This window comes from Cyanistes caeruleus, chromosome 3 (genome assembly GCF_971803275.1).
Source record: "Cyanistes caeruleus chromosome 3, bCyaCae1.hap1.1, whole genome shotgun sequence".
Taxonomy (NCBI): domain Eukaryota; kingdom Metazoa; phylum Chordata; class Aves; order Passeriformes; family Paridae; genus Cyanistes; species Cyanistes caeruleus.
Window position 1 is genome coordinate 16,293,116 of NC_141703.1, and position 23,520 is coordinate 16,316,635.

Below are 23,520 nucleotides of genomic sequence, written 5' to 3' on the forward strand. Positions count from 1 at the left end.
GACATCTGCATTCAGCATGGCTTAATTTTGTCAACTAATACAGGACTCAGTTGCTCACTATTTGTTATTATTTTGTGTTCCACAGATGGAAGTAATATATAAAATGCACCGGTTGTTTTCTAAACACAGCAAAGATTCAGGCCTTTAAGCACTGTGTATGCAATTTCAAAAGAGATGCCTTGTTCCCCATCTGATACTAAGACAGCTTTATGTTCAATAGCCTGTCCAAACTCATCTGTAACTAGTTCTGATCCTTAACATGGCATCATCTTTCCTTTACCTTTCAATGACCCTACAACAGTGCTAGCTTTGATGATGACATATAAAGAAGAAACAGATAATCCTGTTACTTCTTTCTGTCTTCAAACTATTTCCTATGATATCCTTTAACATCAGGGTATCTCCTTCAAATTGAATCCTAAGGCCTGAAAATTTAACCTGTTCAAAGCCTGCGGTGATGGTGATGCTGTCCTCAAAATTAACCAGATAAGCAGCCAAAAAGCCAGAACAATCAAACTAATGCAAATCTTATTATGTATTTAATGTTTTTTAAATGAGAAACAAAACTTTTCCTGTGGACTGATTGACTGATGTTTTGGTCCCTGGGCAGGTGTGACTCATTTACATAGAGTCTTTTACACTGTGAGTGCTTTAGCATTATAGTATTTAAATATGGTAATATAATGGATTAGGATGAATGCAGTTGGATTTTTAAGATAAGTAAGCGATGATTTATTGTGGTTACTGAATCATCACTGAGCTTATAAATGTACTCACAGGTGTAGCATCTCTTGAGATGCCAGTGTCCCTGAACTGGCGGGTGCAGAACACATCTCTTACCACCTGAATGAGGGCTGGCATTAGACAAACACCTCACTTAAAAGCCAAGTCCAGGTCTGACCTACACCTTCTAAATAATGCAATGGCTCTTAGTACAGGGCAAAACATAGCCACTATGACACTTCTTTGAGTTAAAACACCCAGAGCCACAGAAATACCAAAGTCCAGCTGAAGTCAGTGGGAATTACCGACCTAATCAAAGTTGTCAATCTAGCACGTCTCCTCTAACAATGACAAATGCCATATTGCCAACACTAACTCGATTTCAAATCTTTGCAGCAGCAGCAAGTCAGCACAGACATACAGGACCAGATCTTCAGCTGGAATTCCTGCTTGGCTGGTTGCAATGACATGTGTGAGACGTGAAACATCTAAAAAACTACATGGAGATGAACGCTGCAAAACAGGACAATGGAAAGTGCATCTCCTTGTGGCTGGGGTCATGCTCCTGAACCTCCTGCACACACACAAGACTCAATCCAGCACTGAAAGCCCTTGAGCTCTTGGCTCCTGGCAATGCTAATGCCAGGGTTGAAATTACAGCACTTTCTGAAATTATGGGAGGGTCCTCAAAGTGCTACCTGCACAGCCTGAGTGGTGAATGTGGAGGACTTCTGGAGGAGTGTGAATGTGCACTGGCCACGGGTAAAAAATTAGAGGTTTCTGATTGAAAACAGCCACCCTGGGGCTGTCTGCTGGGAGCTGTGACCTGTGGTACCCTGCTGACAGTCTTTAAGGCCAGCTCTGTTGTAGCTGCACCGGCTTGGGGAGGGGGCACTTGTGAAGCACTGTCACACTTAGGTCCCACCATGCTGAAAATGTATTTGTATGTGGTAGCTGTAGTGAAAGACTTACTGGTATCAAATGCCGGTCCTTTATCGCTTGCCTCTTTTGGCTGCAGATTGCAGGGAAGGGAGGAAAGGGGGGAGCCACCACAGCAATGGGGCCTTGGACTTTTTGCTCTCTGTTATCACCTCGGCTTCGATGCTCTGTTTTGGATGAGAAAGAAGATATAAGTCTTTCAAAATGTTAAAAAACATACAAATATCTCTATTAACAGCACAACAGAGGCAGGTACAGAACAGTGGACTCCAAAGACAAAGGCTCTTCTGTTCCCCAGGGACTGGCACATATGACCCCTGTTACAGCTGAAGGGGAGTGGCACTTACTGGACATGGTGTGCCCAGAAGAGCAATGCCCATACAATGCACCCCAGCATAGGTGCTGCAGCTGAATTGTCTCCAAATGAGATTTATACCATTGATCCCAAGAGTCAATGGAGCTACCTTCTAGGCACTTCTAGGCACTGATTTCTAACAGGAAACTGCAGCTCCTATTGCCTTGAAATATTGAGATGCAATAACTATGCCTGCATTCTACCCACATAAAATATATTACTCTGAGAGGAAAAAAACAAACATAGCTCCAGGTGGGATTTTGGCATGGCAGTGGTAGGTCCTGAGCATTAACTTGACATCATGAAGGTTGTTGCAATGGTAATGCTCAGGTTCCAGCATGAAGGAGATCTTCCTGGGAAGGTCAAGATCTTTATCCACACTAGGCCCACAGGAGTCTTCCTTCAGCATGGGCTCACAATATTCAATCCTCTTACAGCATCAGTCTCAAGTCTCTGGAACCTTCTAAATGAATGGAGAATGTTCATGGACTTCTCATCTCTAATTTTAGGTGACAGTTTGATAATTGCTGTCTGCATGGAGCACTGGTGAAAGGAGATCATATATTCACCCGTTCCACTAGCTGTGGTCCAGTCAATAATATTTGCTGCTAGGATAGCTGTTTTGTGACCTAAAATTTAGCTTTAATTACTCATGGTTGAACAGCTAAAGAGATAATGAAATTCTAATAGATGAGAGAGTTGAGACACAATAAATATGTTTAGAGTAAATTTCAGACTAAAATTTCATCCCCATATATGCAGTTATTTGGAAAATAAGATAAAGCAGCACTTGAAAAGCTGCCTGCTGAACCTGAACAGCTGCCATTAATTATGGAGGATGGGAAATTGCCAAAACTGAGATTTGTAACTTAAAAATGATGAGACATTTTCTGGAGCTGCCTTCCCATGCTGCTGTCAGGATTTCTCCTGCCCACAAGATGGCAGGCAAAGATCAGCCTGGTTCTGGGACAACTGCAAAGCAGAGCTGCTGAGAACAGAAAAGAACTTCTGCTCTACTCCAGCACTACTGTGGATACAATTTGGCTGTATCACCCTCTGCCATGCTATGAAGACATACTGCATCCACAGTGTGATCCTGACCTAAAACCTGTAGAGACAGTCAAATGGGGTAATTAATTGCAACATCTTATCCAGCTAACAGATGCTCTGCAGTTCTAAGTAATCGATTATTATTATAAGCTAATAACACTAATAAATAAGCAAGGTAATTAGAGCTGTTGGTGCAAAATGCTTCAAGGCAGGAGGCTGCTGCTGAACATTTTAAGCAAGATCTGCATGGATTTTCCCTCTCCTTATGGCACAGAAGAAATTCAGGCTTGTTTGCCTGCTTTGTCTTAAGTCCTGGTAATAATTTTCCCTTGGTTAAGTTCCCAGTGAAAACTGACCTTTCCCCATCTTTTGTCTTCCCTTCAATGTGTTGTTGTAGGACCATCCAGATGTTTGCATCTAGTAAATTCTCTTAATGGCAAGGATCCAGGTTGTGACCTGGTAGTTATGACCCTGTTGCTCTTGATTCCTCTCTGTGTTGTTTTGAGACCACAGGTCTGCAGTTTGTTAGGCAATGTCAGAAAATGTTCCCTAGCCTGGGAAGGGGAGACCTGCCCAACCTTCCAAGCTGTCCAGGACATCTATCACCTGACTTTCAGCTGCCACTCTTGAAGAACACAAGCATCCTCCAGTATCATGCTTGGAAACCCTGAGCAGACAGCTCTGTTTTTGTGGTGACTAATACCACTGGGCTCTAGTTTCAGCCCTCGTGAAGAAGGCTGGGTATAGATAGTCTGTAAGGTCCCTTCAAACCCAAACCATTCAGTGATTCTACAGTTCTGTGATTCTTAGCATGAGTACCTAAGTCCCAGTGCAGATCAGTGCCCACAGTTGTGTGTGCTTGTGCCTGAGCATCCTTCTGCTGCCTGCAGTGGACCATGGAGAGGTGTTACGTGTGTGGGGCTGGAGCATGGGTGGCACCTACCTCTGCGCAAGGCTCGCAGGTGCTGCTTGGCGTGGTGGTGCAGCTCCTCCACGCAGGGCGGTCTGGTGGAGGGGAGAAAGATGTTCCTTTGCTGATGCCAAGGCGCTCGGTAATAGACACTCAGTTTGCTCTCTGCATCAAGGTTGGAGACAGCTGTAGGATGAAAAATAGAGTGCAACGTAAGACTCCTAGTCTCTCTTCCATCAACCTAGCTGGAAAGGAAAGGCTCTTGTGTGGAACAGCATTGTCAAGAACTGGCACTGGGTTTGTTAGAGTACCCTTACTCCCATCAAATAGCAGCAAACATTATCTTCTCTGTGTTTCCACATCATGTTATACCAGTTAGCCTTTAGGCAATGCCCTTTTACCAGATTGCAAATGGCTCTATAGAGGCAATCAGGTGAAATGATACTACATCAGCTTTTTCTATAAATGGACCAAAGGGATAATCTTTTTATAGACAGCAAAACAAAAATGCAAAGAAGCTACACAATCTTTCCATTTCAGTGACATTTTGAGCAAAGGCTGTGGGAGGAATAGGTCTTCATTTACTCGTTCTCCTGCCAATGCATTCTTTCACTACATCACATTACACACAACTAGTTTCTGACACAGGTTGCAAGTTCACTGCCTTCTAGGGCATAATGACTGAGATTAACTGCTTGCCCTGCTGAGATACTTTGACTGCCACCTATCAAAAGAGTTTCCTTTAATAGACAGCAACTTATGAGGGACAGGAACACTTCAGTTCCTCTTAAAGAGAAATCCCACAAGTCTGACCCTGAAAATCATATGAATCAAGTCCACTAAAGGGTTGAGAGAATTTCTCAGGAGTGCTGGGACTGATGGGAGTCCCATGGACTATTCCCAGCCTCAGGGTACACAGCTTTCCAAGGGCCAAGGCAGGAGTGGAGGGCCATGGGAGCTGCCAGCACTCTGTCCTGGCCAGCAGCAGGGAGCAGGCTCATCCTGAGCCCACATAATGCAGCAGAGCAGGTGGCACATCCTCAGCTATAGCACTGGGCTTGATCCTTCCACCATAGGCACTGACACAGACAGACTCATCTAACGCCAAGGAGCTGCTCTGCTCACAGGACAGCAGACTGACACAGGCAGGCACCCTCATGCACAGGAGATAGCTCCTGGGCTTGCCTTCTCAGTCAGCAGCCAAAGGACCAGTGTGCCTCACACTGATCCCCCTACTGGCCATGCACTCCTCTCCTTTGCATATTTCAGGGCTCTCATCTACTTTCCTGCTTTTGCACTCTCTTATATTTTTTGAAGGGTAGCCAGTGCATCATGGCAGAGAATGTGGGGGAGATACTTTTGTCTTTCTTGTTTTGTTGTTTTCTTTAATGCAAAACAATATTCACTCAGCCTGAGGGCATACCAGTGCTTTGTATAGAGAAAGAACTGTGAAAGTACAGTTGGAGAAGAATGAGGGAGCAAACAGAAGAGAAACCTAGGAACCACACTGCCATGTGTGGGATGATGAGAGACTATCAGTTTCTTTGATTAGAAAAAAAACCCAACAGTTCACCAAAATTTGTAGGCGTCATGATTGAAGTGGTAGTATGATATGCTGAACAAACCTGCTGATGTTCAGGTTCTTAGAGCTTCAGCAAAAATGAAGGGACCCCCAACTCTCTGTCTGGTGGGGAGCCTTGCTCTGCTTCTCAGTGGATTTGTGCAGGTGGGGTTTCAGTCATTTTTCAGCACATTTGTAGGACTGCTCCATGCAACTGGCATGGTGTCAGTGCAAGGAATGGCACCAGGGGGAAAAGAATTATAGTGGAGGAAGGTACTAGGATGAATGATGGCAACCTGTCAGTGCTTGTTCATCATGAGGATTTACTAATTAAATTTTTGACATTGCAAAAACATAATGTTGCCAAATTGCGGGCAGAGCTTTTGATGGCTTGTCTGTCTGTTACCACTGCAGTAGGGAAATACCTCACTCACACAAGTTGATTTTATATATCCTTTACCCCTTGAAGGAAATGAGGCACTATGTCTATTTTACATACAAGGTACTGAGACACAAAGCAACTTGCCCTGATCCTGTTTTGAGCCACACTTCCTTCTTGGGAATCTCAGCTCAGGATGAAAATTTGTACACAAACCCCACCCATTCTTTGTATTGCCTAGGGCATGTGATATTCATGATCACAAATGGTACCCTGGAGGCTAATGAAAAGGCAGGCACAAGCAGTTCTTTCCTACTCCCAGAAAAATCTGTCTAGGCTGAAGCGCTAGTAGTTGTCTGCAATGAGTATCAGTGAGTGAGTGGAAAGTTTTACCTACTTATGAAATTTTCAGACATTTCATCAGACAAGAATAGATTTTGCTGCAAAATTTAGCCTGTAGAAAGCTCTTCTGGCCTTGGCAACAGTGTTTTACAAACAAGAGTAGGAGTTGGGTTAATATCCTTTTGTGAGACTTAAAGATGAAACCAAGTTCATGCAAGCCCTGCTACACACCTACTGCTGTAGACACACATTGCTGCTGACAGATAAAACAGCATGACCTCTTAGCCACCCAACAAGTCTCCCTTAGCCAACAGACCTGGCAGAGCTGTGCACAGTGCTGTCCGAGAAGAAAAATCACAAATACATTGCTTATCTTCAAATGATAGGGCATTAAGAAGCTTACAGTACGCTGTGCTATGGTCCCAGCCAGCACCCATGCATGCCTTCTCACCTTTCCCTGCAGGATTTCTGATTCATGGTAACAGGAAATATACCCCCTGATACCAAGAAAGCAGAAATATTGCACAATACTCTCTGAACTGACCAATCCTTTAAAATACTCCAAAGCTGGAGTGGATTTTCTAGGAGGTCCAGAATAGAAACTAGAAGTACTGGTAAAAAAAGCTGCAAGGGGACGAATGTTCGCAGCCTGCAGTGAGGAAGAAGCTCAGAGGGAGGGAGCAGCACTGGGTAGGGTGGAGGACAATGCTGGCCCAAGGATAAGTAGGTATAAACCCACAATAAATGCAATTAGTCTGGATGTTTGAGGAACAGCATCCCAACCTCAGTGCAGCAAAGCTCTGGAAAAAAAACTCCAGGAAAGAGGAAAGAGGGAAAAAGCTAACCAGCAAGTAAAAGCCTGCCAAAAGGACCTGCTTCCATTTCATCCCTTGCACATTGTTCTTTGCATGTCCTTTCCTGTCCTTTGCACATTGCCTGTTCTTCTGCAATGACATTTTGCCTGGCCTTCACTGATTGCCCCTGGGAACTAGGCACCATTGCTGGGAGCTGAAGCCAGAGGATGCAACACAGGAGTGCACTGTGAGCTTTAAGGACTACTGAATATCTAATTTTCTTCACAGGACTGAATCTCTTACTTCCACTGAAAGAAAAAAGCCAACCCTGTGGCAGGGTAATTCAGCAGACAAAAGACCACTGGGCTGAGATCTAGAAGAAATGTGCAGTCAAAGCTTCACCATATGCTTCTGCTAAGAGTTAGCGTTAAATATTAAGACTCCCTATATCTCTGGTCTGTGAAATGAGGATAAGGTATCTCTTTCAGCCAGCATTTCCTTTACTCAGTGTTTTACACTGCAGGCTGTTTTTACAGTGCCGAGCCTGCGCGTGGCTGTAGCCCCTCAGCACCATCGTAACATGCATAATAAATAAAGCAATACAAAAACTGTAAAGCCACAGTCTTTAAACAATTAACAGCTGGACATCTCACTGAATGAGAAAAAAAGCCAATACAGAGATAGGAAATACTTCATTTCAGGCATCAGATATAGACTGTTAACATATTTTTGTGTGTGCTTTGATCAATTTAAACTATACAAGTGAATCATATAAACAATCACTTCATTTCATTCCTGAGTTAAAGTAATTGGGGTCTTTTGTCTTGTGGGATGACAAAACGACAAGAGACCATTTAAATGGATTCTCCATTCCATTCTGTGGATCCATTAACATTGGCTAGTTTCCTAACAACCAATGTCAAACAGACATACACTAATGGCTCTTATGAGAAGATATTTGAAGATTTCCAAATAGCTGTTTTATTGAAGTTGATTGTATTTATCATTTACAGATCCTTCTCATCTTCACATCCTCTCATTCTCTCCCTCTTTTAGCCAAGCAGAAAAAGGATCCTGCCATAGCAGAGTTGGATGTGGATGCTTGAAGGTTGTGCGGCTTTAGTGCACTCAGGCGTGGTTGTTCTAATAATAACACCACAAAGGCCAAGCAAGAAAGATTTCTGCTCTATTTATTTGATAGATCCAGGGGTTTCCCCCCACAACTCCGTCTGCTTCTACAGACACTTCCCTCCCCCTTTCCCAGATCCTTCTGTTTCTCAACTTTCTATTATTTCTATCTGTATTATAGTTGCTATTACCTGTCAGGGGAAGAAAGAAAAAAAGATAATTTCCTTTATTTCCTGGTTCAGAGAGAAAACACGATTTGTTGTAAGGTGTGAAAAAGTGTGCAGCCTGGAGGGAATTGGAGCAGCAAGCAAGGAAGTTGCCTACATGTTAAGGGCCAGTGCCCAGAGCTGTCAGCCCTGAATTCTGCACAGGCAAAGCTGAAAACTGGCAGCTGCTGAATCCTTATTAAAGTATCCAGATTCCAAAAGACAGAACCCAAAATTGAAAAGGATCAGACTAAAAATAAGGCTATTCCAGAGCCCAGTTATGCTAAAGAGATGCTGTAATGAGCCAAGCCCTTTGCAGGAGGCAGAAATGCTGGGGGCTGTGCACTGAGTGAAACTCCACCTCTTTGCACACCCTGCTGCAGGGGTACAGGATGCACCCAAAGGTTGCTGTGGTCAGCAGCCCCACCCCAGGCTCTGCCTAGGAAAGCCCTTTTTCTCCAGCTTTAAGGTGGCTGACCTGTCATTTTAGCATATGCCATTTTTTCTAGGTATTTCATGTAAAAATGGTGACTTTTTCTTGTGTGATTCAATGTCATAAGAAAGCTGGATGTTCATCCAACTTTGCATAAATAGGTCTATGCCAGCAGCAGCAGAACTCAATGTGATCAGCCTCTTCCTCAGCTACTGCCCAGGTCAGCAGTGAGTTACTGCCTGCTGTGTTTGTGTGCAAAACATTGCAAGAAAATTAATTCTGAGGAAGACCAGATTATCTCAAAGACTAGGCAGCCTGGCAGCACATCCAACTTCATCATGCAATTTAGTGCATAAATGTTTCATTGAGGCAAGTGCTGAGTCTGATGTGAATTTTATTTATAGCCCTCCATGTCTCGAATGTACGCTTCCCCCAATGTACTCGTGTAACCACTGGAGCACCCAGGGGGTTTAAGCCTACAACACTGGTAAGAATCTAGTTGCTTCTTTGCTGTTCATGTCCCACATCCATCAGCAAGCTCAGTACTTTCAAAGCAGCTCCCTCTGCAGCTGCTGCTTCCCAGTGATGGCAAAGAGAGTGCCAGGCTTACCCAGCAGGGACACCAGAGTCTGGAGCTCCTCAAAGGTGGGACAATCACTCTGCTTTCAACCATTGTGTTCCCTCCCAGCCATGCATACACCCAGACATTTCCCCATTTGCCAATGGCAAACTCCACCAGCAGGAACTGTGAGTAGCTATTTGGATGAACTACTTTGCTGTCCTGTCCTTGCTAACAATTGGAAAATGCCCACACAAAGGGAGTGTGTTGGTGGGGCTTCTGTTTGTAGCAAATAAGGCTTGTCAGCTTTTCCAGCACCCAGCTGAATAATGGCAACCTCACTGTAACTTCAGTGACTGCACCTCCAAGCATGGGTATGCACATAAATTCCGTCATACCTCTAGAAAAGAGTGACTGCAGCTAGAATCTGGGACATACCCCAGTGTCCTTGGAAATCAGGGTCACCCTGGCAGGGGCAGGATGCCACGCTTTTTTACCACCAAGTCAGTGCCAGGGCAACACTTGACAGTGATGGGTTTATTTTCGAAAGCTCTTTTGATGGGGCAAGGAGAGATGATGCAAATGTGACCAGCAGTCTGGTTCCTTGGCACTGCAGAGGCTGCTGAGGACCCTTCCTGTGCTTCCCAGTCCATCTCTTCCATGGGAAGCTGGGACAAGTCTTCCCTGGGACGAGTGAGAAATGAGGCAGGTCTTCACAGAGCTTTCTCAGCACATCTCTCGTGTAAGACAAGAGATGCCCAACTCAATGAAAGAGAAAACTGCATGCCAAACCACATCTCCTCACCAACCAAGTACATCTTTGGGATTTGTTCAAACGATAGACAGGATGCCCCAGTCCTTGGCCACACCTTTTGTTCCTGTTTTCCTTGTGTATTCTGTGTATTTGTGAGGGTGCTGTTCACGGTAGACATTTCCCTTTCAGTCTTCACAGTGCCCACTGTCACGGGGCTGTGGGTGACTGATGGCCCACTTTAGGTGGTTTGCTCCTTGGCTCCTTCTCTCTGGACGCCTGTGCTGGAAAACACGTTTTTTAATGGCCTTGTGCATCATTATTTCTTATTGCTTTTATCAGAGAAGAAATGCAGAGTATTTCTGAGGAGTTTTTGTGTTGTGCAACCTGAGTTCAGGATGGATGTGAGTGGAAAGCTCCAGTGACACACAGACTCCCAGAGATGGTTTGGGCAACCGATCTGGACTGGAAGCCTGGATCACCACATCTGCCCTGCCACTGGCACTTGCACATGCAAATCAAAGCCAGCACAACTGTGTCTGTGCAGGCTGCAGCTGCCCTCTAGAAAAACAGGAGGGGAGACATGACAAAACAAGTTAAGTCTTTAGCTACATGTGGGCAACAGCATGAGTACAATTATTATTCTGTTCTGTACTCATGGATAGACAATTCAGCAAATTTTTCAAACTCAAGCAAAAAGGCAGAAATCTCACTGACAGCAGAATCTGTTGAAAAAGACCACAATCTTTTATGCTCTTTGTATTGTTTTATTTCCTGCCAATACAGTGAAATCTCTCATGTTTCAATCACAGTTTCTGCGCCACATCCCTGTGGCATTTTTCTGCCTTGCATCATGCTACCCATGGAAATAACAGCTATTCAGGAGGAAAAAGGACAAGTGGGCAAAACCCCATCCATATTTGGCATTCAGGTAGCAGGAGAGATTAAAATACTGGAAAGCATATGATTTGGGTGTCATTTCCACGAGCAGATCCCTGAATTTTGCATTTACCTGATGTTTGGTTGACTGGCACAACAGACATAATTCAAGAGGGCTGTGGTTCTTATACACGTAAGAAGATTAGGCTGTTAAGCAATATGCACTTATGTGAAGAGTACCACATGCTAATCCTGGTCTTTGCTTTGCTGCCTTCAACCACTGCTGGTGGTGTTTGAACATATTCTAAACTGCTTTTCCTAACTCTTTCAAATATGTTACAGTGGCCAGAATGCAACTTTGTATTTCAAAGTATTTCAAAGCTGTCACTGAAGGATAGACAATAACCTCACAGAAATACAGAGTACTTTATATGTTCAAGCCTCCATTCCTGTGAAGTTTTCTAGCAGGTGATTTCTTCCTTTCCTTTTATACCTGTTCTCAGGTCTATGTTTTTCACAGCCTCCAAGAGTGCCCTGCAGGGTAATGGTAAAAAAAAAAAAAGGCAGACAATGTGACAGTCTTGCCTAGCAAGCTTAAGGCTGCTGTTAGGTCAACTGTTCTGCAGTAATATTAATTTCATATTCAATTCAGATTGCTGTCATGCTCCATGAGAAAACAAAGAGCTAATTAACCAGTAAAATAGTGAAGGCATAAACAGACTTAGAGAAAAACCCAAACCAGAACTATTTAAGGTTACTGGACCTTATGGTAAGGATGGATTGTTTCAGCAGGGATGATATGGCATCTCACATACACACACGTCTATGTATTTGTGTACACACACTCCAGAGCATGTAGCTGAAGTCAGTGTCCCAAGAGAGCCCTTCCAGCCCTACATGCTTAATTAGTTGAAAGCACTTCTTTCAATTTGACACACTTTCAGTGCTTGTCAACACAGATTTCTTCCTGTGTTGACCCTTCACATTACCCTCACTCTGGATATGCAGCAAGATAAATTCTCTTATCTCCAGAAGTGTAGTGTGTGTGGTCTCGATAACACACTTTTTAAGTATGCTTTTAGACATCCTTTGCAATTCTCTCCCACTGCTTTGCTATTTTTCTCCTATACTGACTCAGCCCAAATCACTACTAAGCTTGCCTGAGTTGCTCCAGCAGGTCACCATAATGCTCTCCTTTTTATCACAGAGAAGTGTGCTGTTCACTGTGATGTTGCTCTCAGATCAGTCACCTTGATTTCACATGCCAGCACTCAAGAACAAAGCACTACAAAATTAATTTCCTATTCTATCTATCATAGTTAATGCTCGCCTTGTGAAAAAAACATCCTATAAACAACTTTATGGTAGGCCAAACTGGTTTGTGGTAGCAGCTTTAGGGTATCCTGCCTATTTTTCTACTCAAAACGTTCAATTTCCCTGCATATTTCTTTCTGAATATTTGCACCTGAAGTGGTCATTTTCAAGTAATAGCCCTCTCAGTCTATGCTGCACATCCCCTTTTCAAGAAGAGCAGAGACTTGGTCATTTCCACATCAGCCATGTTTCCAGATCAGCATCCACAGTATGAACAACCTCTCCACACTTGTGAACCTAGAGACCACCCGTAAAACATCATGAACCTTGAAAAAGCACACTGGTAGATGATACTCAACAAAGAATATGTTGTGCTTGCCATACTGGAAGATAAGATTCAGATGACTTATTCTAGGTACAACAAATGTATTTCTGTTTTTCTTGAAATTTTCAAAAACTACAACCTTCCATCTAAGCTCTAAGACTTAGTCTCCATACCTTCTCTTGATTCTCAGAAGCAACATTTAGAATCAAAACCACCAATTTGCACAGAAAATGAATGAGCCAGGCCCCTCTTCCCTTCCACTGGCACTGCCTGTAGGCTGAGGAATCAAAGCCCCGAGAGTCAGGAACAACAAGCCATGTGTTAGGAGTAGACACAGTGGCTTGTATTTCACTCTTCTTCCTTCCCATCAGTCCTTTTCAGTGTGCTTGGCTAGATGCCTTGGATGACACTTAACTGCAAGTCGAGGTAAGTAGCAACAGTTTCTTTCCATTCTATTTAGTAAATACTATGCAATACTATGTAAACACTATTACAACATGTCCCTTCCAATTACTCACAGCCCTTCAGTGGAAGACCAAGTCAAGCATCTCAGGGGGACCAAAAGCAACTACTTTTTTTCTTCCTCTGGAGAATATTCTTGCTGCTGCTGCAGCTCCATAAGTCTGTTCTTCAGAGGAATTGAGAGACCTTGCTCTGTCTCTCTATCCCTATCTCTGAATAGCTTCCTCCCCAGAATAGTAAGGCAGTGTGTTTCTTGGGACAAGCAACAAAAATCCCACACACTCCTCCACAAGGTTTCTCTGGAGCCACCCTGATGGTGGCCCAGAGCTGGCTGGCACAGAGGTGCAGTTAGAGATACAACCAGGTCATGGTGTAGCTCTTCTTTCAGTATAACTCTTCCCCAGTCTCGGTAAATACCCAAATCCTCCACTACCCGCCTCCTCAGATGTTAGGTCTGGCTCATGCCTCCCAAGCCATTTACTTGAAGCCCAGTTTCAGACAACCATCTGAATCAGCCCACAAATCACAGAACCACAGACTGGACTGGGCTGTAAGTCCAGAGATCACGTAGTTCCAACTCCCTTCTGTGGGCAGGAACACCTTTCATTAGACCAGATTGCTCTGGGCCAAGAGAAGGGTCTTCTTTCCACACTGTCCTTCCCCAGTCCCACTTCTGACGGGACACTTCTGTTAAACATTAGAGCAAACCGGGCTCTAAGAGTTCAGAGAACAAGGCCAGCTGAATTGCAGTTTCATTTGTTGAAGCAATAGAGAACACAGTCCTTTTGTTTTGTAAGAGGAAGGAGAGCTGCCTGAAAATAAGGATTTATGCCTCTTTCACTTCTATATTTTCTCAAGGGAATTGTTTTTAATGAAAAAACCTGATTAGGATTTAGGCAATCTTAGAGTTCTTGTGAATCACTTCCACCCACCCTGTGATGCCAAGCACATGTTCCAGCACCCCTCGCTGCCAGAGCTCCAGCTCTTACCCAGGAATTGCAGCCTCTCCCCTCCAGGCCTTTTGGGTTTGAAATTAGCCCTTAATCCACAAAGCATGGATGTGTTACAATATATGTTATGGCCTGTATTACTTACAGTACTTTCTATACACAGACAAAAAGACTTTCTACACAAAGACACCAAGTTACACTGGATTACTTTTTAAAGAAATCCATCCAGACAACATTTGGAAACTCTGTCAGTGATGTTGTATATCTAGACTGCAGGATGAATAACTTATGTCAAGATAAATTATTTTCCCACTGTTGTTATTATTTGAATAACATGTTCTCAGCTTACTCACCTTAGGCAGTAAAATTTTTTCTTCAAACTTGAACTGTTTTTTCTACTGTTTTTTCTTGTATTTCAAGCCCTTGCTTACCTCAGATGGTCCACAAGCTCCAAATGGCAAATGCCAGCTTTCAAATTGAAGCAGGAGGTGAGCATTGGCAGCTGTGTCCCTGCAGAGGTGCAAACCTGTAACCATGCCAGCTGGGGAGCCCCTATGGCTCACGCTGACCCACTAACTCCCACTTCAAAGTGAGACATCACAGCCCATGGCAACTAGTACATAAAATGCAGCATGGAAACATTTAAACTAAAATAAATTTTAAAGCATTTACTTCTTTTAAAGTGTCGTAGGGTGTTAATAAAGATCATAACATAGGCTAAGCTTCATTGTTATGGCTAATATGGCTTTATGAGCCCAAACCATATCCTATTGTTTGTACTCACATTTATACTATTAAGCCACATATTCATGCACAAAGCCTAATTGAGTTCTGATGGGGTTTCTGAAAAGCCACATCTGCTGAAGAGCTTCAGGGTTTGTCAGAGGCTGCAGGGGTGTGGACCACTCTCTGGTGAGAGCTGTCATCCAGAACATAGCTGCAAACAGCTAATTCTCACACATTTGTAACTCCTCTGCCTTTGTGCACGCCTCGGACCCAGGACGAGGCAGCTTTCAACACGTCAGCTTTAGCACAGCAAATACAGAGTGGCAAACAATTTCTCCTTAATGTTCATATACAATGATCACCTTTAAGTGTGGGCAGACATTTAATTATGAGTGTGTACCAAGCCCTGCACACGAAGAAGAAGACCAGAAGGCATGGCTGAAATGGCTACATTTCATTGCATCCAGTCAAAAACAGAACAGAAATGTCAGGTGTCAATGCCTACTGGCAATTATCAAATACCACCATGGAATGACTGCACTGACAGCAACATTGGGCAGGAAGTCTTCAAAGTCTCAGCTGTAAGCAATGATGAAAATTAAATAAAACTAATCTGCAGGAAATAAGCTTCTTGAAACAAAATCCACAGGAAAAGAGATTAAACAAGGAAATACTTTCAGAAAAAGAATAAGGCAAGTAACTAAGGAGAGCAGGGAGAAAGGCACTGGGAGAAGGGAGAATTGTCATTAAAGTTATCATGCAGAAAGTATAAGATAAAAGTGGGGCCACTGAGTAGCAGGCAGTGTTTGACCTTAAAGTATCATGTGTCAAGTGGAATGGTGAATCAGGGCAGAGGGCACTCAGGGGACACGCAGATTTATTCACAATGAGCAAAGTTGACAATATTTCCAAACATAAAGAAGCAGACAACGGAAAGTAATCGCAAAAGTAACTTTCCTTAGGGGAGATTTATCTTCCTGGAGAATTTCTGTAGCTAACAGATAGGTTCCTCACTGATTTTGCGTACAAATGAGCCTCAGAGAGATCTGAAGAGTGCTTTAGCAGCACCTGTCCCCCTCTGGTCACTGTGGAAGGACCATGGGAAGACTGACTGTGACATGTTCTGTCACCACCAGGCACCAAGAGGGGAGACATCGCCTTTATGGGGTAGCAGGGCTGCCTACTTGGAAACAAATGTGAGTCTGCAAAGCTGTGTATGAGTTCTCACATGTGGTTATTGAATATATTTAATGACAAAGTAAAGTATAAAATTAAGTCACAGACTGGCAAGGTAGAAGGTGAGTTTTAACTCAAAAGGTAAAGCATTGCCTGAGAAACTGAACAAAATATATTCATTTGGATGAAGGAAGGTATAAACACACTCATAAACGTGACACATAGGCTGGGCCAGGTGTGTAATTTCTTTGTCCTTCCTGAGTCATGAATCTTCCTGACTTCTCTGGATCCTCCAGCTATTCCAGGACATCAAGTCTGGCCCTAATTACTCCCCCTCCCACTTCACTGCCTTCTCTTCTCTGCCTCTCTTCTTTCTGTATGGATTTTCCAAGTGGTGTTAAAAAAAGGAAGTGCTGGAAGAGGTGCCAGACTGCTCTAGAGGCTGAGATGCTGTACATGCTGAACAGTGAAAGGCAGATGACACCCACGGATACAGCACAGCCCTGATCTGGCAGGATCTGTGGAGGGGGGAGGTGGCAGTAGCTCCTCACATCCTTTCAACTCCCGTAGCATCTGCCAGCACAGGCGGAGGGGAGCCACCCCAGCCAACTTTTTTTTTTTTTTTTTTATAATATGGATCTTGTTCATAAAGTCAGAGACATTTTATATACAAATACAGATCCGTTCCCTGCCATCTGCTTATTTCTATGTAGCATCTAAAGTATCATAAGGGTGTTACAGAGAATATGAAAACAAGGTTTTACCTCGGCTGCTGAGCTTAAAAAAAAAAAAAAAAAAGGCAAAAAGAAGAAAATACAGGTGTTGGTATGCAGTGAAAAGCTAAAAACTGAGACAGCATTTTCAATCATGGCTGCCTGGGCTGCTGTTGTTTGTGAATGGAGTTCGGCCTGATAGGTGGATATGCTGGCACATCCCTGCTCTGGGCCTGGTGCAGTTCCCTCCTGTCCTTCAACAGCCATCTCTTGTCCTGCCAGGGACCTCCTAGTCTTTCCTGTGGTCTTTCTACTTGTGTGTCTTGAGAGGAGAAATCACTCTTTTATGCTAAGCATTTGCACGTGCAATTACCGGCCCTGTATTTCATGTGCTAGCTGAGGAATACCTCACTGGTGGGTCTGTTTGGCGTTACACTCTTACAGATCAAAGTTGTCCTGATTCCCCACTAGGACATGCTCCAAACCTTTGCAGACGAGCTGTGCTCTGTAGTGCCCAGGCTGCAGTTTTGGACCACAAAACTAGGGGGTCCTACAGCACAACCAACCTTCACCTTTTACAAGCAGCTCCAAAGTCCTGCCCTGGATAAGAAATGGGTGGTTCATTACTCAGAATTAACCCCCCATGGTCAGTATAGAAAAAAGAGCCAGTTTGACTGATCCTACCAGATCCCAGATCCACACAGCATGGGAAAACACAAGAATTTACTGATCATCTGCCAGAGTCTTTATCACTCAAGGGTTTTAACTACTTCATTTAAATACAGCTAATTCTGATAAATCAAGATTTTTTTTCCCCTCACTTGCCACTTTAATAATTTCATCTTCATGTTTATTCACATTAGTAAGTATTGATTTCCTCTGGGATGCAGTACATTTTCTCACAGTAAGTGAGGGTGAGGTCTGTTTGGCATAGTTTTTGTTATACAGTAATTTCTGAAGTTTGGATATTGTAATAATTTACATACTTTTACTGCATCCAGAAAAAAAAAGGGTATTCTGTGCAAGAGCTTAGAAGAAAAAATACCTAAAAAGTGCAACCACCACTTATATCTAAGAAAATGGCATTAGGCAAAGATTAATGAGAATGCTTTTTATTTGAGTTATCCTTCATCCCATCTATTAACACCTTGATTCCTTCTGTCTTTGTAATATTGCACAATGACAACACTTTAAAAATACCACAGTGCTTCTTCCCTCTACAAGGGCCATAGCAACCTCTGCACAGCTAGCACGACTCTCCCTGTTTTTGGCTAACTATATCTGGGAAGGGAATATGCTTCACATATATTACATACTTTTGGGATGGGAAAGCTACAACAAAAATTCAGCCCATCAAAAGAACATATCTCAGCTTTGAAGATTCTCATTTAGAGTCATACAACAACTTCTTTTGCAGATACTTCTACAGGACAGTAATAATTTTCAAGGCTTTAAGAAAGTTCCGTCACTACTGAAGTTACAGCCACATCCACAATAACTTATGACTAAGGGGAGTATTTGCTAAAGGGATGGCCCAGAGACACTCATCTTCCTTACCCTTTGATGCCCTGCTGTGGACACTCAGTGAGTGTAGGATGATGTTGCTCCAGAAATACTGCAGCCAGAGGAAACCAGTGATAACCAAAGTGCCAGACATGCCTCACAGAAATAATCCTCGATAAAGGACTGTGGGCAGAAACTCCTTTCTCACCCCATTCGTCAACCATTGAGACAGATATGTGCCCCAAGCTGAGCTTATTCATATAATCTCCAGGGCAGTTTTTGTATTCAGAAATCCTTTATTTTGAGGGCAAAATGACATTAATTTGTTGCTTGCCACAGAAAGAATAACTTTGCAACAGCACTGTCACTGCCTGGTTTGGGTTGATTCACTCATCTCAACAGGAGAAAAATGCCTCTTCCTCCAGCCAACTCCATACTCACCCCAGACCTCCTGCCATGAGCTGAAGCCCCGTTGAACTACAGCTCTAAATTTTCCAGCCTTTCAACTGTCATCATGCCCAGCCATGCTGATAGGGGCTCAAATAATCAGGTAATGAATCCTCCTTTAACATGAAACCAGGGAGACCTGGGGATAGCTGTCCATCCGATGCATATCTCAGCAGTACCTAGCATTTCTACCGAGGAGCCCACATAACACTGTTTTTAAGATTACAACTGATGATAGTTTCATTTTGCATTTCATACTAGCAATCTTGCACTTGGACTAGGTGATCATGGTAGGAGGCTCCTACCAACTGATAACATTCTATTCTATTCTATTCTATTCTATTCTATTCTATTCTATTCTATTCTATTCTATTCTATTCTATTCTATTCTATTCTATTCTATTCTATTCTATTCTATTCTATTCTATTCTATTCTATTCTATTCTATTCTATTCTATTCTATTCTATTCTCTTCCGTTCCATTCCCCCCTACCCTTCCCTACTCTATTATTTCTACCAACATGACAAACACTGCTAATTTTATACCTAAGCTTCAGATTCATAATATCTCCCAGTCTGACAACTCCCTGCATGCAGGACCTCTGTAGTACTATGTTGGGAGGTCATGAACCAATACAAGGCAGTGTATTGTGCACATGAGGCAATGACCCTCTAGAAATAATAGGGTCTAGCTAACTCCATCTGTGTTATCTAGGGTCCTTTCCCACTCTCAAACTGTGAAAGTTCTTCAGGTTTTAATGCAACAAAATGACCTCTGTCTTTATACAGTTCATTATACCTGCATTCTGCAGCCATACTGACAGAACTACATTTTAGCAGTCAGTTACTCTTTGCACCTCCATATTCATCAGAAAGTACATGATGCTGATAAATGGTAGCAATGGCTTTGGCTGGCAGAGTTTTACTGGTCAAAGATCACCCTATTTTCAGAGCTTTGTCCCATACCTTTGCACAAGCAGAGATGAACTGTGAAGAAAATTAAGTTCAATATATTCATCCAGACTTGTTATGTGGAACATAAGCTTTTACATTCATAACACATGAAAGACATTTTAAAGTGTGGGGCACTACAGTTTATATTCTTAGCTTCATTGACTGCAGTCTCCTCCCCTTGAGCTTTCCTACTTGACCCACTGGGTAAATACATCTTCCCAGGAAGGACAAATTTCCATCCAGTGAAGTTGAAACCCTTTTCATGGGATCCCAAGCTCTTCAGGGTTGCTTTTTTTGCCAAATCCTATTCTGATAGCTCACAGATCACAATTCATAATATAAACAAAGTTTATTGCATCTCTTGGAGGTACCACCAACTGCACAGTGCCTTTGTTTAAACAGCTGCCAGAAGATCAAGGCATGGCTCTGCCTGACTCCAAAAAAGTTTCCAATAATCCCATGGAGACTTCACTGTGATGATGGCACCAGAAACAATCTGGGACTCACAAGCTGACTGGTCATGCAATCACCTTCCTCCAGAGAGGATCAGAGACTGCAACAAGGCAAACCCAGGGCAGGATGACTGGTTTGGAGAACAAGCAAGACTTACTGAAAGGATCAGGGCAGAAGGATGGATTCCTGAAAAGTTGCCAGTAAGTGTAGGTGTTGTGAAGAGGCACCATAGGAAATGCAGAGAAAAAACAGCATGAATTGTAGAAAATACAAACCCCATGCAAATTCAGAGCATGGGCTAGAGTAAACCAGACAGACACATTAGCCAGCCTTTGAGTAGGCTGAACACTTTCTGCTACATATATGCAGTTGTGTACAACTTACAGGATTTCTTTTTTTTTTTTTTTTTTTTCAATTTTGCCATTTTGCCTCATATGAATAGACACCTGGCACTACCAAGGCAGAAAGGGGCAGTCATATGTTGAGACAGAACAACTCAAGTCAAAAGATTTTATCAAATTTGGGAGAACCCCTTTCCTCTCAGGTATTTTCTGGACTTCTCTAACGTTGACAGAGTGAAAAATTATGAAGGGCAGGTTTAGTATGTAAGACAGGACAATCCTGGACTGTTCCAAAGAACCAGTACTGAGCTTCCAATACCTGCCAGAACTGGAGATCCTGAGGCACATTTCCAGGATGAACACCTTTTTCCCATGGCACTACGAGACCCAGGTTGGTGATACCAATCCAGTGACTGAGCCTCTGCTCTGGCAAGTCTTGATGCTTTCAGAAAATCACAAGATTTGGATTGGACTATAACCTCGGAGCTCTGGAGTTGTCTGAGATTGGCGTCACGTGGATGGATTATAGAAGGCAAAAGAAAGCACATTACTGTTTGTGGAGGTTGAATTTGAGGAGACTCCCATTTAAGCACTGCACACCTTGTATTTAAAAGGCTATTCAAGGTATTAGAACCATTTTTCTCATATTACAGCTGCAGCATCTCCAATGTACTCTGCCTTCCTATAATGCTCATTAACCCAAGTCTCCTGAATCACATCTATCTGTTCTTCCTGCCATTCAAACTGCCCTAGTGCAAGTCAAGTCCCTTTCTTACAGACCGTGAAAGAACATATTGAGAATAAAATTCAGTCACCAAAAACCTGGGAGGAATTCAGTTCAGCAGGAATTCAGTTCATACCACCAAGCCTTGGTTTTTTACATTGTTATATGACACACTCACTGTTTCATAGTTAATTGAAAAAGCTGTAAAGTCACAGAACTGTTCTAATCTGTAGTAAAAATACAACCATGGAACAATACAGGAACAATTAAGTTCCTAAACCATTGATGGACAGGTTATAATAATTATTGCAGGCTCATCTCAGCATTTGGAGTTAGACATTGAAAGTAAAAGGGCTTTGGTAGGGCAGAGCTGAGACAGTCTGGGACAAACTAGGTGCAAGGGAAAACTGATCTTTCCCATAGCAACCTCCCTTACCATGCCTGTATCTGAAGCAGGCAGTCTGGGGCAGGGCTGTAGCAAGGTGATAACACAAACCCTCACTGGCCTCACTGCTGGCCAGTTGCAGAGCAGAAACCCTGGGCTACAGGTGTGGGATTTCAGCTGGCTCACTCTGCAGGGTGTCAGGAGCAAGTGAAGCCCTCCAAGGTCTGTGAGTTCTACCAGAGCACAGGCAGTGAATAATACCTTGTCAGCAGGCCACATTATTGAATAGTAATAGCTTTCCATAATAACTAATTATTGTCACATACAGACCAGACACTTGGAGAAAGTGCTATAGCTCTTCCTTCATCAAATTGCAGCACTGAGGTCGAGGTTTACTCATCTGCTGGATTGGTAGAAGAAGGTACCTGCATGAGAGCCAAAACCTTCCCTTTGGCAGCTGTGGGCTCAGTCAAGCTATTTGGCACCTCCCCCAACTCTATGGTGCCATTACTTCTGTGGCCATCCTGCCTGGACAGCAAACTCTAGTGTATTTGGATATCCCTCCCCCATCCCTGACATGTCCTACAGATCCTGCCCCACCAGTGACAGCCCAGCCCTGCAAAAGGAGGGTCCCAGCAGCCCCCATCTTGGGCAGGGGTCACACCTCCCAGGAAAGCACTACCTGGACCCAAAAAGGCTCCTTGGCAATCCTGAGACCCTAGGGAACCTCAGGGAAAGTTTATTTTGGCAGGCTCAATAGTGTGGGCATGGTCAGCACTCTATCTCCTCACTTTTCCTGTGTACCAACAGGGGGACACATCTGTGACACTCCATGTCAAGAATGTTGCCTTTTCATTCATAAAAGGCAGCCTTGTATCTTTAATCACTTTGCCAGATAATAGCAAAGAAACAAGCACTTGATTGTCTGTGTTATCAGACACTGTTGGAAAAGTCTAGATAAGGATGCTGAACAACCCTGTCTTATTAGAATTCCACATGCAAACGCTTCCCCATAATCCAGAGTCATCTGTATCCCGGCAACCCTTTAAATTTCATTCTCACTGAATTGCCAGATCTTTATCAAAATATAATTACAGTCTTAATTTGGATGATAAATTTTGATTGCTTGTGCTGTGCCAAAAAAAAAAGAAATTGTCAGGTACACAAAAAATGAGGTGCAACCGTGAGATGTGAATCTGCATATTCTGACATTGGTGCATCACCTTTCTTCTTATCAAAAGTTTGGCTCTGATACCTAGCAATGAGGTTATGTAGGGGTAAATAGGCAGGGACATGAAAAAAACAGTTTTCTGATGCCATCAAATGAAATTTGTACTAAAAACAGGGAAGAATTTTAAATCTGCAGTTGCACATGAAGATTATCACTATTATGAAGATTATATACTATTATCATTACGAGGTAAACGATGTGCAGCACTGCTGTGCAAAGCAGAAGAAAACACAGGTCCTTCCTGAAACAAGAAGAGATTGTGCAGAACTCACCTTTTCTCCCACTGCCTCACCCCCCCTCCTTCAATTACTGGCAGAAAACAGCACAGTGCTTTATCGTAATATCCAGATTATCTGGATACTTAAAAAGATTTTTCCAAAACAAATAGCCTAAAAAAAGTATCACAAAGGAAAATAACCACTGCCTACTCTACCAAGAGAGCCCAAAGGAGAGAAGATGGCCCTGCTAGCAAGCCATGGAGGTTACCTAGTTTCTGACTTACCAGAGTACTGCAGTCCAAACCCACTTCATTTTTACCCTGTTGAAATGCCAGGGGGGAAAGATAATTACTCAGATGACAATGGCATAAATGCAATTAGACGTTTGACCTTAGTGTTTCTTGGTCACATGCATAGAGTTGAACTAATTGCTAAATTTGGGGCTGGGAAGTTCTTTTCCTTCTCTTCCACAAATGCACTCACACCAAGTTATTTGCACTTTTTCTGCATCCCTGAGAAGGATCCTTTCCTAGGACAGATGTGATTTCATCCCTTGAAAATGATTTCCTGTGGGGGCTTTGGGTACCCA

General features: G+C 43.1%; 1 protein-coding gene across 4 annotated transcripts in view; it reads right to left on the bottom strand.

The window, feature by feature from the left end:
• Positions 1-23,520, bottom strand: part of NHS (NHS actin remodeling regulator) — a 246,541-nt gene that overhangs the window by 22,399 nt on the left and 200,622 nt on the right. For all 4 annotated transcript variants that reach the window (XM_086879995.1, XM_086879993.1, XM_086879994.1 and 1 more), the window contains exons 2-3: positions 4,011-4,163; positions 1,696-1,829 (exon numbers count right to left, since the gene is read on the bottom strand). In XM_086879995.1, the coding sequence (XP_086736121.1) occupies positions 1,696-1,829; positions 4,011-4,163 (287 nt within the window). The remainder of the gene's footprint in view (positions 1-1,695; positions 1,830-4,010; positions 4,164-23,520) is intronic.